This window comes from Furipterus horrens, unplaced genomic scaffold (assembly GCF_987537825.1).
Source record: "Furipterus horrens unplaced genomic scaffold, mFurHor1.1.pri manual_scaffold_2, whole genome shotgun sequence".
NCBI lineage: Eukaryota > Metazoa > Chordata > Mammalia > Chiroptera > Furipteridae > Furipterus > Furipterus horrens.
This window is the reverse complement of record NW_028327172.1, coordinates 7,061,454-7,077,082: the sequence shown is the minus strand read 5'-3', so window position 1 is coordinate 7,077,082 and position 15,629 is coordinate 7,061,454. Positions and strand designations below refer to the sequence as shown.

Sequence of the window (15,629 nt, the reverse complement as noted above, 5' to 3'; positions counted from 1 at the left end):
TTTTGGCCACGAACATGTAAAGCATCAGCTTTTGTTTCCCATAATGCCCCAGATAAGGAGATTTCTTTGGCCAAATCATCAATCCTCACCTCTCTCCTTCTTAAAACTAAAAAACAGTGGCTTGCTAATAAGAGCTCACGGTGCTGAATATGACAAATCCAAAAAGAGAAAAGATATTCAGAAAACTTACTCATACTTTCACCTTTTTCTAAATGTTCCTGATTTGGGGGGGCTCAGTTCCTCATATGCCAGAGAGAAGGGTTTGTCGGGAGCCTCTGGACCATCTTCCAGCAGCATGCGTCCTCAGACTGGGGCAGGCCCTTCTCTTATATTCCTAGAGCTCTTCCCCCGCCCCCGGCCTACTTCAACACCCCGAACTCCCATTTCTCTGCCATCTCTATAATCAATAATCATCTGTGGACTGAAGAGCAGTAATTTGACCTCTCTCAGCTGTCATCACACTTTTTAAGTATGATTCTCTCATCTAGACTTTCTTGCTTCAGTGTTCCAAGCACCCATCATTTTCACACCCAAAGCCCTCCCCCTCCCCCCACAAACCTACCACCACAGAGCTCAGTGCCGTCTCTCCTTTTCTCATTTTCAGAGACCTCCATTCACATTTACGACAAGTAGGCAAAGATTTCAAATCATCAATACAGTATATGTTTTTAAAACAACCAACCAAAGGTCTTTCTATGTGGAAAACAAGAGGAAAAGCGGTAAGGACGCAAAGCCAAACAGTCAAAAGGACAGGAAACAACTCATGGTTCTCAGTGAACTCTCTTCACTAATGTTTTAAACCAGCAGAGTGAACATGGTGTTTTAAGGCACAAGCCATGGTTCAAATTCTGGTTTGCCCTTTAATTAGCTCTGTGACCCTGAACAAGTTAACTTTGATTTTTGAATTTCAAGTTTCCTTGGTGGGAAAAACGGGGGAGCCGACACCTCATTAAGTTGTTGAGGATTAAATGAGTATTTATATGAAGTCCTTAATACAGCCCAAAACACAGGAGCTCACTACAACAATAAACCATAATTGTGTAAGATTTCCTAATTTGTATACTTTTCCTAAGCGAAGTCTACATTGCCTTCTGCCTTCTTTCCTCACAAGCAACCTGAACCCCACCCCTACCCCAAGTACCGATGTCATATTCCTAGAAGATCTAGAGGAGAGGTATGAAAGTCAGGAGTCATGCAGGTTTGTGGAAGAAACCAGCCAACACCAGTGCAATGAGATACTTTCACTGCTAGCTTTATGGTCCCGAACTCAAGAGTGAGAAGCGATTACACCCCAGGAAAATCCCCAGGGCCCTTTAACTTCCTGCTAATTGGCTGGGTAAAGAAAAGGATGAGAGGACCCTTCAGCTTGGGCAGAATCCATTCTGTCACCAAGCAGGGGAAATGATGCAGGCCTAGCATCAGCTCATGTTAGTTTTTGGGACCAAGTACAAAATCTTTGGGTGGCCCGCCACCAGAGTTCTGTCTGTCTGCTGTAGGGGAGCCAGGAAGGGGCTGCACTCCTAGGAGGGGGCCAGCCTCTGGATCCGGTTTGCTGCGTTTGGCCAGGTCCTCATTGTGAGCCTTGCGGATGTGGCGGTACAGGTCCCCTGACTGCGTGTAGCTACGCAGGCAGTAACGGCACTCATATGGTCGCTCACGTGTGTGCACTGTGGCGTGTCGCCGTAGTGTATAGGAGCATGAGAAGGTCTTCCCACATGTCTTGCAAGTGGGAACATCCTCGGTAAAAACACCAAAGGTTCCTGGGGTTGCTTCATACTCAGAAGGCAGGTAAAGTGGCTCATGCAGGGTTGGGGGTGCAGGAAGGGGTGGGGTCACCAATCCTCGCTGATACGGCCCTGGACCTGGCAGCAAATGGTAGGGTAGGTGAGAATCTGGGGGCAGAAAGTGGTCATTTGGCCCCACCTCCTCCAAGCCCGTTGCCCTTGGCTCCTCAAAAGCCTCTGGCTGTGGGGGCTGTCCACCATACATTGCCCCTCCAGGTGAGAACAGTCCCTCAGGCCCTTGACGCTGTTCCTCTGCCACATCGGGCTCCTCATCAGAAATCACAATAGCTTCTACTTTCACCTGGACCAGCTCAGCTTCCACTGGGGCTGGAGCCTGGGATGGAACTGGGGCTGGGACTAGGGCTGGGGCTGGGGCCGAAGCTGGGGGATAGAAGCCTTGCAACGGTACTCCAGTACCCCTTGGTTCCACCACCCTCAGACTCTCAGAACCCACATCAAGAGGAGCCAGTGTCTCCATTGAAACTGCTGGGAGGCCAGAAGAGAAGCAGTTTGCAGGAATGGTCTCTGTGGAGCTACTGGGGCTGGCAAGGGAGACATCAGCCACTGGTGGAGGTGGTGCCCGTAGATGCAGTGAGTCAACCTCCACCCCAGGCTGTGTAGTGTCAGCCCCACCAGACACTGATGGCTCATCTGAAGGACATATAGTAGGTGAGGGAGCCACGGGTCCTTTCCATTCCTCTTTGCCCCAATGGCCTGATGTCTCAGCAGACGCCAAGGAAGGCTGAGGGCCACGAGAGGTATTGGACAAAAACTCCAAACTAGGGGGCTGTGAGCTGGTTTCCTCTTCCTTCTTGGTACTGTCTGCCTCTGCCAGGGCCCGGGCTTGCAGCCGCCGCTTACACACCTTGACTATGTCATTCATGTGCAAGTAGCTGGCAGCTGCCAGCACGTCTTCCACAGGGGTATCCCCCCTCAGGACGAGCTGGCCAGCATACATAAAGTCCAGAAGAAGCCCGAAGGCTGGGGCCGTGACAATCTCGTTGTGGATACACACCAGATCTCTCTTGTCTAGCTCCCGCTCTTTGTAGAAAAGCTGGAAGAATGGGCTGCAGGAGGCCAGCACAGCCCGATGGGCCAAGAATTGGGTGCTACCCACCATCACGGTGCAGTCACAAAGAAAACCCTGGGACCGCTGTTCTCGGAGGCTCTGCAGCAGCTGCTGGCTGTGTTCTGGGAACTCCATAGCACCCCACGAAGGGAAAGCCCCTAGGCAGATCCCCACCAGTGGGTCCCTGGGAAGAGAGGACAGTGGGTTAGGGCAGGTAACCTCCCCAGAAACCTCAACATCAGCCCTGAGCTATCACTGGCCATTCACAAACCTCTGGAAACGACCCCAAGACGCTCGCTTAAATTATTACCCTTTTCACCTACGTCACACCCAGTGGTCTTTTAGCCCCGCCCCCTAACACTCAACCTTAGCAACAGGCCCCTCCCTGTGAACGTAAAACCCCGCCCCGGAAGTCCCGCCCCCTGACCAGCCTCCGCTTCCTCGAATCCCACCCGGTGCCTTCCAGCAGGTCCTCCAACTAGGAATCTCCTTCGCTCCCAGACCTTCCCGGGCGGTACCTCTACGCCCCACTCCGGGAATTCCCTGAGCCCCTCTCTCTCGCATTCCAGGGGCTAAGAAGTCCTAGGGTGGAAACTAGAAGAGAGAGCTGATCCTTCACCCACCACCGAGCAGCCACTGGGCGAACTCCGCCCCTTCCCACCTCATATGCAGCGGGCTCAAGTTTGCCTTCTCTTGTCACGGATTGGTTCACTGTCCACTAACCATCCTCCCTCTTGGAGCGGCGTTTCCAACTGGGTGCTGGTGTCCGTCGCTCAGGCAGCTAGGCACCAGATTGGTCGGCGTTCCTGTCCTAAACTTTTCTTCCCCTTCCCTCCTTCTTTGCTTCAGAGGCTTCTGGATTGGCTGAGATTCTCCGTCTACCTGAAGCAGGAATCCGGCTTTAGGGAGCAGAGCCCGACGATCGCATGGCGGGCGCGCGCGTTCCACTTCGCGGAGTACTGTGTTGCGTCCGCCGCAGGGTGGCCGGGAGAAAGAGAACCAACAAGCTGGTGTGGTACTCAGGAGTCCCGAGTTTTTGGACCCTGCTCTGCCATAACCGGGGACGGTAGCAACATCACCCTGAACTGCGATGGTGTTTCTCTCCCTCTCGCTCTCTCACTGGAATTGTCTCTTGAAGGTTGTTACTGCTTCGCTCCCCTCAATCTGATGATTCGGGCTCGTGACTCAGTAACTGTGGCGTCAGAGAACTAGCAGCTGCGTGGATGCTGTCGTGGTCCTTAGCCTGAACTCTATATAGTCAATGTACAATGAAAAAGATTAGAGTGCTCTCCTGTCTGGAGCATGCTGGGCAGGTGCCGATCGGAAGGGAGGGAGTGGGCTCAGGACCCTAAAATACGCCAGGACAGGAGAATAAAGAGCATGTATACTTTTGAAGAAATCTTTGAGAGTCCCTAGACGTCAAAGAAAAGGGCTGTAAGCTAAGTTAGTGATACCTGCCTCTCCTCTGACAAAAGCAATGTGTTGACAGTTTCCAGAGGATTAGTTCAGTGCCCGTAACCCACTACTCACCCCATCACCCACCACGCTAAGCATTTCCACTTCGTTCCGCGATCAGACCTAACCAGAATTAAAGGCGGTTCATCTGCCTTCCATCCTTGTACGAGAGACATGCAGGCCACACTGGCCTCAGCTTGAGACCCCACTTCTTCAAGATACTCTTCCAAGACATACAATATTTATTGTATAGAAATTAAACCTAACACAAGTAACATTTTTATTTTTTATGGAAAGTTACTATATTTTACAAAAAAAAAAGCCATGTAATGAAAATAGTGGCATTGTTTTACATTTTTCCAAATTTATTTAATGTCTGGCTTAATAGAAGACAGCATAATTCCTATATCTGCTTCTATTTTCAAGACGTTATGAGATACTGTTTTGATTATATGAGGAAAATCTGGCCTCACACAGGTGGGTAGGCATGGGATTTTATTGGCCACAGTGAGGAGTTTGTATTTTATTCTTTTTGTGTGCGTGTGAAAAGAAAACAGTCTTCATTCAAAAGCAGTCACTTAAGCCTATCAGCTCACAGCTTTAATTACTTAAGCCTATCAATTAAGTCCGAACTCTCACACCTGGGTTCTCCTATCATTTCCCCCTGTTAGTTTTTAGTTATTTTATTTCTGTAGGGTTAGTTTTCAAACCAAAAGAATATAAGATACCAAACCTATGCAATTTTGGAAGAAAGGCAGCCTTCTGCCTCAGAGCCTGTCCCCTCCAGAATATCAAAAGAACAAACCTGCCACCCTCTGCCAGCCCAGCCCAATCCTCAGCTGTGCCAGAGTTCCTTACCATCCAAAATACTGTCCTCTGGGAAATTCAGGCAGCTGCAGCATGACCATCCAGGCATCCTGAGGAAGAGAGAGCCTCAGAACCAGGGCCAAGGCCAGAGCCTGAGAGAGAGCCAGCTCAGGAGGAGGCAGAAAAGCTCCTGTATTTTATTCTTAGTTCAATGGCCATCCTATCAGAGCACTTCCCTGCTCTGATGATTAGTCGGTTTTAAGCAGGGAGGTGCTCTGATAAGATTCTTTAAAAAAAAAAAAAGATTTTATTTATTTTTAGAAAGAAGGGAAGGAAGAGAGGAAGAGAAACATCTATGTGCAAGAGATAAATAAACTGGTTGCCTCTCACACACACTCAACTGAGTTCCTGGCCCACAACCCGGGCATGTGCCCTGACTGGGAATTGAACTGGCACCCTTTGGGTTTGTAGGCCAGCACTCAGTCCACTGAGCCACACCAGCCAGGGCTCTGATAGGATTCTTGTTCTTAAAGGCTTATCCTGGCTACTCTGTGGAGAAATTACCATAGGAGGTCAAAGTGGGAGCAGGGAGGAAGCTATGGAAATGGCCCCAGAAGAAATGATAGTGGCCATACTAGGGTAGTAGTGGTGAAGCTCAAGAGAAGTGCTGAGTCAACAGAATTTGCTAAAATTAAGGTAGGAGATGAGGGACAAGAGAGAAAAAGGAGTTGAGGATGGCCGGAATTTTAGCATGAGCAATGGTGTGGCTGACAGAGCCATCTTCTGAGATGGGGACAATGGGGTGGAAAATTGAGATTTCTGTATCTGAGTCTTTATGTAGAGATTCCCTTAGCCAAATAGATTTTTGTGAGCCTGAAGAGCAAGGGAAACATTGGGGCTGGAGATAAATGTTGGGAGTGTCATTGACACGTAGATGGTATTTAAAGCTGAAGACTGAAGGGAAAACCCCTTATAAGGAAGAGGGCTGGTGGAGTTTGCTAAGCAGTAAGGAACATAGGCTCCTTGGGGAGCTAAAGCAATTGTATTTCTATGGGTACAGAAGGGATCAGATGAAGATGAGATTGAGTTTGGGCACAAAAACTGTGTGCTTGGCACACTCTGGGATTGGCATGCACAATAAATCTAGATATTTAAAGGCTTTTTAAATTTTATTTATTTATTTATTTTAGAGAGATGGGAAGGGAGGGAGAGAAATATAGATGTGCGTGAGATACATTGATTGGTTGCCTCTCACAGACCCCCAACTGGGGACCTGGCCTGCAACCCAGGCACGTGCCCTGACTGGGAATCCAACTGGCCACCCTTCAGTCTGCAAGCTGGTGCTCAATCCACTTAGCTATACCAATCAGGGTCACATATATATACTTGTATAAAAGCTTTTATTTAGGGAATAGCAGTACTAAACTAGCATACATGGATTATAGCACATAAAAAAACTGTATGTGAAAATTAAAGCTAAAACCAAAGACATTCTTACTTATAGCAGTAACTTTACCCCAAGGAAAAAGACTAAAAAGCTTTGCTCCAGTGTGTCTTTGTAGAAGTTATAAAAATATTACAATTTATTTAGCATTTATTAAGTGCTAGCAATGTGCTGAAGATATAATCTCTAATTCCATAATAGACTTTCTTATCCCTATTAGACAGAAGAAACTGCTGTTCCGCTTGGTTAAGTAACTTGGCCAAGGTCACACAGGGAATACAGTCAGAGCTGAAACTGAATTTTGGCCTATCTTTGTAGCCACACCCCTAATCACTTTATAGCTATGTCTTCCTAGAGTGTTCCCAGCGGGGTCCTCAGAGTTGTTGTAGTTAGTGCCCATGGCCAGTGGATTTGGAGTCAGTTGTGTAAGGGATAAAGAAGCCAGTGACTCTCAAACCAGTAGGAGATAATTAAAGACCTATAACTAGATTACCCTTAGTTAATCACACCCTTAGTTAAATAGTTAATCGCATTAGATTGTCAACCCAGGTTAATCAGTAATGGAGAAACCTGGGAGAAAGAGAGGGGAGGGGGAGCTAATCGCATTAGTATAAAACTATTTTTCTTTGTCGGCTTCGCAAGCGCATGCCCATAGCTGGCTGTGCGCCCGACTCTGCAGACTCGTGAATAAACAAACGCCTCGCTTTGCTGCTGAAGTCCTGTGTCCCAGTGTCTTATTGTGAGCATTTCTCACAGTTGGAGGCAGGATTATTCTAGGACCAGGAAGAGGGGCAGATGGATGATCCTTGCTCAAAGACTGCCTTCCAGGGGCTGGACCTGCTGCTTGCATGTGAATCTTTGGTAGGCAGGTGATGACAGACATCACTACAAGGGCTTCTCGCTGCTATCTAGGCTGATGAGACTATTCTTACAGAAGATTATATTTTCCAAGATGGCCTTGACAAGTTGTTCCCTCCCACATACTCATCATACAATGCAACACTGATGCTCCTCCCATCTGTTAAGGTCTCTCACCTGAGCCTGGGAGCGATTGCAAGCTCTAGGGGGATGTGATGCTATGTAACTTCGAGGCTAAGTTATAAAGGGGGATACAGCTTCTGCTTGGCCCTCTTGGGATAATTGCTCTTAGAATCAGGCCACAGTGCTGTGAAGAAGCCCAGACCACATAAAGAGGCCATATGTAAGTGTCACCCATAGCCACAGCTAGGCTTCCAACTAACAGCCAGGTTCAATTTCCAGCCATGTGATTAAGCTATCTTGGAAGTAGATCTACCAGGTCCTAGTTGAACTGCCTCAGCTGATGTTGCATGGATCAGGAGTAAGCCTTCCACACTGAGCCTTGCCCAAATTGTAGATTTGTGAGTTAAATAAATCATTGTGGTTTTTTTAAGCCTCCAAGTTTTTGGGTGATTTATTATGCAGCAAAAGATAACTAAAACAATTCTCCAATAAACTTTCTTTGTACTCCAAATCTCAATCCAGCTGATTGTTCTCCATTGCTATTTTCTCCTTCGGTTCTAGCTTGTCTCTGTTCCTGAAGCTTTGGAAGCAAGGGGATTAGGGTTTGGGGAGAGTTTGTGATGGCCAACCCACGCCTGGGGAACTCAAAGAGATGATAATAGATCCATTATGAGAATAACGCTCAACCAATCCACATTTGTTAAAGTCTGTTATTTGCCCAGAGCTATGTGAGGTGACAGAGATTCACTCAGTGATGCAAATAGATACTGAGCACATATTGTGTGCCAGGTGTTGTTTTAGGCATTGAGGATATAGAGCAACACAACAGAGGAGAATCCCTGCCCTTCTTGAGGGGAAACAGGTAATACGCACATATATAAATGAATAAGATGATTCCAAAATAGGAAGAAAATAAAACAAGGCAAAACAATAGACGGATGACTAGGATGTGGCTGTTTGAGCCAGGGTAGTCATGGGAGGCCTTTTAACAGCAGGGATATTGAACTTATACTTGAAGGATGAGAAGGACCCCACCCCCACCCCCGCCCCCGCACCAGGTGAAGATCAGAGCTAAGAGCATTTTAAGCAGGGAAAATAGCAACAGCATAGGTCCCGAGGTGGGAGAGGAGGCCAATGTGACTGGAGTGGAGAAAGCAAAAGGAAGAGAGGCAGAAAGTGGAGTTGGCTGGATCTGGCCTCTGCCTGGTAGGCCACGGTGATTATTTTATTTTAGTGCCTAGGGAAGCCATTGAGTTTTAATAGGGCAGTGACATGGTTTGACTTCAGTTTTGAAAAGATCACTCTTGGCAAATATGCACATAAGAGATGTTCAACATCATTAGTCATTAGGAAAATGAAAATTAAAACCACAATGAGATACTACCACACAGACATTAAAATGGCTAAACAAAACAAGCAAACCCTGCTGACAATAGCAAGTGCTGGTGAGGTACCACAGCAACCCGAACGCTTATACCTACACATAAAATTATATAATATTTACACCCCACAAAGCAGGTGTAACTACTCTCAAGAGTTGTCAGGCAGTACACTGTGGTGAAATGATTAGGAAGTGATAAGTTTTAAGTACTTATTATTAATGCTTTTTACTCCAGTTACAATGTTTTCCCTCCTCCCCTGCACACACATCCAAGCAATTTTGACACCAGCTCGGTGCCCTGCAATTTACTTCAATTCTGATACCATCTACTTGGAGTTTTAAATGAATGCATTCATCCAGAGTGATTTATTTATGCCATCTTACACTAACTAATTACGTTTTAAAGTATTTAATGAGCATCTATTCTGGGTACAGTTAATTTAAGAAATGCGGCGATGGGATTGCTGGTCAGAGGGGAGGGGCGGAGCTTCGTGGAGTCTCCGCCCATGACAGCGAGGCCCAATCAGCCCCGCCGAGGCCCGGAAGCCGGTTGGGGGCGGCTGCGTGTGTTTCCGGTCGAGCCGGAGGCGCCGCTTCCCGCCAAGGTGTCTGCTCCGTTGCTTCTTAACTCCTTTGGGAAGATGTTCTACCACGTGAGCAGGGCACGGGTGGCGGCGAGGGCAAGGGTCAGGAGGAGGAGAGAGGTGCAGCGCCGGGACGAGGGGTCGCTTCGTGCCCCATCCTCCTGCTGTGCCTTGCCAGGTCTCCATTCCGCTTTCTCCGCAGATCTCCCTGGAGCACGAGATCCTGCTGCACCCGCGTTACTTCGGCCCCAACCTGCTCAACACAGTGAAGCAGAAGCTCTTCACTGAGGTGGAGGGGACCTGCACCGGCAAGTGAGTGCCGCGCTCTCTGTGTCGCCTGCTGGATAAGCACACGGGGCCCTACACCTGCAGCCCCTCCCTGACTCCTGCTTTTTCTGCGAGGCCCTGACACCTGCTCTGCGGAACCCTCTCACGCGCTCCTAGGCGTCCCAGGCAGTCGGTTGCTTCCTGCTTTGGGTTCCCAGGGCGCCCTCTGCAAAGCTGGGTCACAGGACTTTCTTCCATCAGCTGAGATTGGCCATCGTTTACTCCGCAAACGTTGCTAAAGCCCCAGCTGTGTGTCAGGTCCTGTGTTGGTGGCTGGGAGCAATGCAGTGGACGAGAGAACGGGGCCAGACCTCGTGGAGCTCACCGTCTGGTCACTGTTCTTGTGTCTGCTCTCCTCCGTGATTCTGCCGGTTTTCTCTGTCCCCCGTGCCCAGGGACCTGACATGGCACGTCTCTGGGCTCTGCATGGAGAGGACTGTCACATGGTGATGTGCATGAGCTGGGATGAGTGGGGGAGCGATGGAGGACCTGGGCTTCCATCATTAGAATAACCTGGGGTGTTTCCTGAACATGCAGGTTCCCGAGCCTCATCCTATCGCCACAGAATTTGAGTCTCTAGCAACATGCCCGGGAATCTACGTTTTAATAAGTCCTAGGGGATTCTGAGGGTCTCTTGGCTCAAGGACTGCAGCCTTCTTGGACATTTTTTGTGAAATTATGAGAGCAGTGTTTGGCGTTACAGATCCTGATCAGTGTCCTATCTTCTTTCTTGGCCATTAAGCTTTGTGGGAGCAGGGTTGCCATTTACTTCCCCTTCGTGCTGTCTCCTACCCCCGGGCTCACTGACTTGTTGCAGATGGTTGAGAGGCTCTTCCACACACAGGGCCTTTCTCTTTGTCATTTTCCTTGCAGGTATGGCTTTGTAATTGCTGTCACTACCATTGACAACATTGGTGCTGGTGTGATCCAGCCAGGCCGGGGCTTTGTCCTTTATCCAGTTAAGTACAAGGCCATTGTTTTCCGGCCCTTTAAAGGGGAAGTCGTGGATGCTGTTGTCACTCAGGTCAACAAGGTGAGAGCATACCTAGGGGAAGCAGTGGGATGGCCCCTCAGAAGATGTGGTTTGGGTCCCAATTCCACTTGCTAAGTGTGTGTCCTTGGCCAAGTCACTTCCTTGTGCTTCAGTTTTCTCACCTGTCAAGTGATATGGTCTTGCCCTGCCTCACTCAGGGCCATGTAAGTTAATATTAATAGTCATAACGATAGTAGCCTCCACTGAGTAGTTGCTGTGGGTCAGGCAATGGGAAAATCCTTGCAGTGACTCAGGGAGGTGAGTGGTTTTTTCCCTTTTTATAGAAGCTCAAGCTTAGAGAATTTAAGTCTAGTGGCCAAGGTCATGTCACCAAGTGTTCAAATCCTGGACAGACAGGTTCCAGGCCTCAGCTCTACTATATTTGCTTAACTTAAAATGAAACCTTCAAAAGGGAGAAATGAAAACAAATGCTACAATTCTGAGTGGGTTCCAAACATGGAGAATTTGTTAGGAATCAGATAAAGATGGGAAGCTTAGAAGCCTTTTGGAGACAAAAAAAGTAAGAGTCACTCATTTTCCTTCTAGGTTGGACTCTTCACGGAAATTGGACCCATGTCCTGCTTCATCTCCCGACATGTAAGCCCGGGGGCACGCGAGGTGGGGCTAAGGAGAGACACCCATTCATGGCCATTTGCTGGAGCATCTGTTTAAAGTGCTGACCCAGACTCACTTTCTTTTCAGTCCATCCCATCAGAGATGGAGTTCGATCCTAACTCCAACCCACCCTGTTACAAGACAATGGATGAGGTGAGTGGGTCGGAAGACATCAGTGAGAGAAAGGAGGGAATGAGCCACTCTGAGGGAGAGTATTGGCTGGGGCAGGGGTGTGTCTGAGTATACTGTTTGCTTCTCTCTAGGACATTGTGATTCAGCAGGATGACGAGATCCGCCTGAAGATTGTGGGGACCCGTGTGGATAAGAATGACATTGTGAGTCTCTTGCCTGCCTCCCTTCCTGTACCAGGCAATAGCCAGGAGCTATTGATTTCTTACCACCTAGACATCAGGGGGATTTTGTTCTCTTCTGCCGTGAAGAGGGGATGGGCGGGCAGAAAGCCTGGGCCTGGGAGGGTTAGTGGATAGTTCTGTGCTTGCTGAGGCTTCGTTTCCTTTTTATCTTCCCTCCTCCAGTTTGCTATTGGCTCCTTGATGGATGATTACTTGGGTAAGTGCCTGATCCTGCATGCCAGGGTGGTTGCCTGGGGAAGGGGTGGGGTGGGGGCAGGGGTAGAGATGAGATTTAATGCTTGAGTCACAGATGAAGGAAACTCATGCTGTTTGCTCGGAAGATCCAGGACATGTGCCCCGTGGGAGGGAAGTGCACTGTTTCAGCTGCCCCAAGCTCTGGGTCTAACTCGTGTGCGTTTCTTCTTCTAGGGCTTGTGAGCTGAACACTGGCACCTCCTACCTTGTTTGGTCCTTATATAAGAGGTGCGATTGTCGCACTTCCCCTGTTGTTCAGAGGTCCAGTCTGGCTGCTGTGCAGGAGGCAAGGAGGGCTCCTTGTCCCAGAAGGCACCTGGCTCTTCTTGCAGCTTGGCAGCCACTCCCAGATTTTGAATGTGTGTTCTAACCATAAAAAGTCCTTGGTTCTTGTGGAACTATTGTCTTCTTTCTTTGGTAAAAACAGTTCTTTTTTAAAAAGGCTGGGGTGCAATTGCTTTCTAGACCCTCTTTTCTTGGCCTGATGCCTCAGCCACTCAGGAGTTCTGACTAACCCTTAGGCCAAGGTCATTGAAGAGAAGGCACTAACGTTGCATGTCTGGCTTCCAGCAGATGATACTGTCGTTAGAGCCACTCCAAGTGCCAGTCTATAGTTTCCTCGTATTTTCCCTTCCCTCACCCTTAAAAATAACCAAGAGTATAGCTGGGGAGAGGGGAACAAGAGGATAGTACATAAACACCAGAGGCCTTGGTGTGCTGAGCAATCACTATACTAAACTCAGCTGAAGGTGTGAAATGGCTCATAATATCCTTAAGATAAAGCTAGAAAAAGACCTGAAATGGCTACAAAATTAAACACACCACGCTAGCGCACACTCTGCCTTTGCTATGCTATTTGTCCACCTTGGGGTGCCTTTTCCTCGCCTGTCTGCTTGCTGCCTACTAATCTAGCAAATCTCGGTCAGCCCTTTCTTGGTATTTGCAGCCTCCCTTGACTTCCTCGGGGAGCAGGGCGATGCAGCGGAAAGCGTGGTATTTGGGTTGACACCGAACAGCTGGCTTCCAGCCTGCCTGGGCCTTGTATCTTGCCTCGTTGTGCACTGGGCAGGCCACCGTCTGTGGATGGCTGCTGCTACGTCAGAGATCAGGCAGCAGGTCCTTGAATAATGTCCTTCCTTTCAGCATCGTTTTGTTCAGCACTGTTTCACTGTAACACTGATGAGATTCCTTAGCAGCCTGACTCTTGTTTATGCCAATTAGTCTGTCATAACATTGGTTTCCTTATTTGTCATTTTACTTGAAGTCTCAGAACCTATCGCTGGCGTTCAGCGGGGACGTCCTGTAATGCAGGTGGCTGGTGTAGAGCCTGGTCCATGACAGGCATTCAACTTAATCATAATTACCATTATACAGTGCATATAAAGCAGTGGCTATTATCTGAGGTGATTTGGGCCCCCAGGGCATGTTTGGCAATGACATTTTTGGATGTCACCAGTGGGGGGGTGTTCCTGCCTTGCAGTGGGTAGAGGCCAAGGATGCTGTTAGACATCCCATGGCTATTGGGCAGTCCTCCACAATAAAGAACTGGCCTCAAATGTTAGTTGTGCCAGTTCCAGAAACCCTTACAGGAAGCATCTAGAATAGGGCCCGGAACATGGTAAGAACGAGGTTCTGGTCCCCTCGCCTTCTCAGCTCCTGGACTACTAGAAGCTGTTCCAGTCATTTCGCTGTAGTAGGTCAGAAAACATTATTTTGTTATTGTTTTCCTTTTCATTAAAAAAAAATAAATTTTTTTAAAATAAAAAATAAAAATAAATTTATTTGTTTTTAGAGAGGGGAAAGGAGGGAGAGAAACATCGATGTGTGAGATACATTGATCAGTTGCCTCCCACACACCCCCAACTGGGGACCTGGCCCGCAACCCAGGCACGTGCTGAGTGGGAATTGAACTTTTGGTTTGCAGGGCGGCACTCAGTGCACTGAGCCACATCAGCCAGAGCTCCCTTTTCATTTTTTAATAATTAAAAGTTTCAGTTATTTTATTGAGATAATTATAGAGTCACATGCTTCCCTTTCACTTTTGTACCTCTAGCTCTCAGTACTGTGGCAGCTTTCCAAGTTTGTTAAATCCAGGGAGGTAATTGTGCTGGATTTATAATGAATTTTCTAGTGGAAACGGTGTTAAAGTTGTGATGCCACCTCACTATACTGTGAGTTGGTTACATGGTTGTAGGGATCTTTTCTAGACCCTAAACACCCCGTGTCTCACTGAGAATAAAATTCTTCCCAAGGTTGCAAACAGATCCACCTGTGTGTTAATTGTGTCAGGTATAACCTGGATGTAATATCAGGCCTAGAAGTGAGAGAGTCGTGGGCAGAGAAGCAGCTCATGAAACAGAAGCAGATGGGTGCTGCTGAGGATGTGGAGGGTGGCACCCACCAAGAAGGCTGGCACTGTGTAGGGAAGGGACTGAGTAGGGGTGTCCTGGCGATGGTCTCCAGGACCCTTCCGATCTTTTGCGGTTTGATACTGGGCAGTTAAAGAGGTCTTAGCAAGATCACAGGCCAACAGTAACGGAGCACCTGCCAGGTAAAACATGCTAAAGCCTTTATACATCTTTGCACACATTACTGAATTTTTACAACCACGAAATAGGTGTTGTTATCCCACCTTGCAGTTGATAAGAACAGGTCAGGGAAATGAACTAACCTGCCTAGGGTCACATAGCTAGTGAGAAGTGGAGCTTTTATTTATGTATTTATTTTTTACCTGTCAGTCTGACTCCAAAGTCATCACAGCTCCTGTCAGGCATGGGTGGCTGGGGAGTGAGTGGGCACCACCTTTCTCCCATTTGTGGCCAGGCTTCCTGTAACGGCTGGCCCCTGCCTCCACTCAGGTTGAGCCCCAGTTTTGATACAGTTTCACAACATTCCACAAGCCTCTGGTACTTACTCGCTTGATTGTCTCCTGCCTCCAAGTTGCCAAAGGCTGTCCAGATCAGTAATGTTGTAGCAGGATCTACCAGCAGCCCAGATTCTACTGAGCTGATCTTAGGGGCAGGATCTCAGTCCTTCCCTTCATGCACAGGGGGACAGACACCCCAGTGTTGAAGCACAGTACTAATATTTCCCAATGCCTTTCTGAATATGACTAGAAGATACTTAGCAGGGTCACAGTCTCAGTCTCCCTAGGTTGTGTTGCCATGGCAACTCCAATCACATCCATCTGGCTTTCCCAGCTCTGGTCTCAGAGGATCTTTTCTGGAGGCAGAGCATCTGCCCTGAGAGAGAGAAAGAGTGAGGTTATTACATCCATGCTCACTCCCCTACAGAAAGCTCCCTTCTATAAACAATAGCCCATGCAAACTACCCCATCTTGGCGTCTTGGGTGAACATAAAGGAATTAATCTATTCTGCCTCGTGATGCATGAGTGAGAGAAAGTTCAACCACCAACTCTGTAAAGTGCTTTCACAGACATCTCAATCTACAGTACCTGTGAGGTAGGTAGGTATCATTACTCAATTTGTAGATGGGGGAGGGGAATGTGGTTAGGTAATTTGCCCCGAAGAAGTGTTAGAA

The 15,629-nt window shown here is 48.1% G+C and overlaps 2 protein-coding genes across 4 annotated transcripts; one reads left to right on the top strand and one right to left on the bottom strand.

The window, feature by feature from the left end:
- Positions 1–1,231: 1,231 nt before the first annotated feature.
- ZBTB3 (zinc finger and BTB domain containing 3) lies at positions 1,232–3,500 on the bottom strand. Of its 3 annotated transcripts, none has more exons than XM_090267460.1 (2): positions 3,477–3,500; positions 1,232–3,037 (listed from the first exon to the last, which is right to left on the bottom strand). In XM_090267460.1, the coding sequence occupies exon 2, from the start codon at positions 2,986–2,988 to the stop codon at positions 1,429–1,431; it is 1,560 nt and encodes a 519-aa protein (XP_090123586.1). In that variant the 5' UTR covers positions 2,989–3,037; positions 3,477–3,500; the 3' UTR covers positions 1,232–1,428. The 3 variants fall into 3 exon arrangements, with proteins under 3 accessions (XP_090123586.1, XP_090123585.1, XP_090123587.1); XM_090267459.1 differs by having other exon boundaries at positions 3,372–3,494; XM_090267461.1 differs by lacking the exon at positions 3,477–3,500 and adding an exon at positions 3,306–3,368.
- Positions 3,501–9,467: 5,967 nt separating this feature from the next.
- Positions 9,468–12,486, top strand: POLR2G (RNA polymerase II subunit G). The gene is made up of 8 exons (XM_090260162.1): positions 9,468–9,574; positions 9,708–9,817; positions 10,706–10,865; positions 11,412–11,462; positions 11,568–11,633; positions 11,744–11,815; positions 12,017–12,050; positions 12,263–12,486. The coding sequence occupies exons 1-8, from the start codon at positions 9,563–9,565 to the stop codon at positions 12,274–12,276; spliced, it is 519 nt and encodes a 172-aa protein (XP_090116288.1). The 5' UTR covers positions 9,468–9,562; the 3' UTR covers positions 12,277–12,486.
- The last annotated feature ends 3,143 nt before the right edge of the window (positions 12,487–15,629 follow it).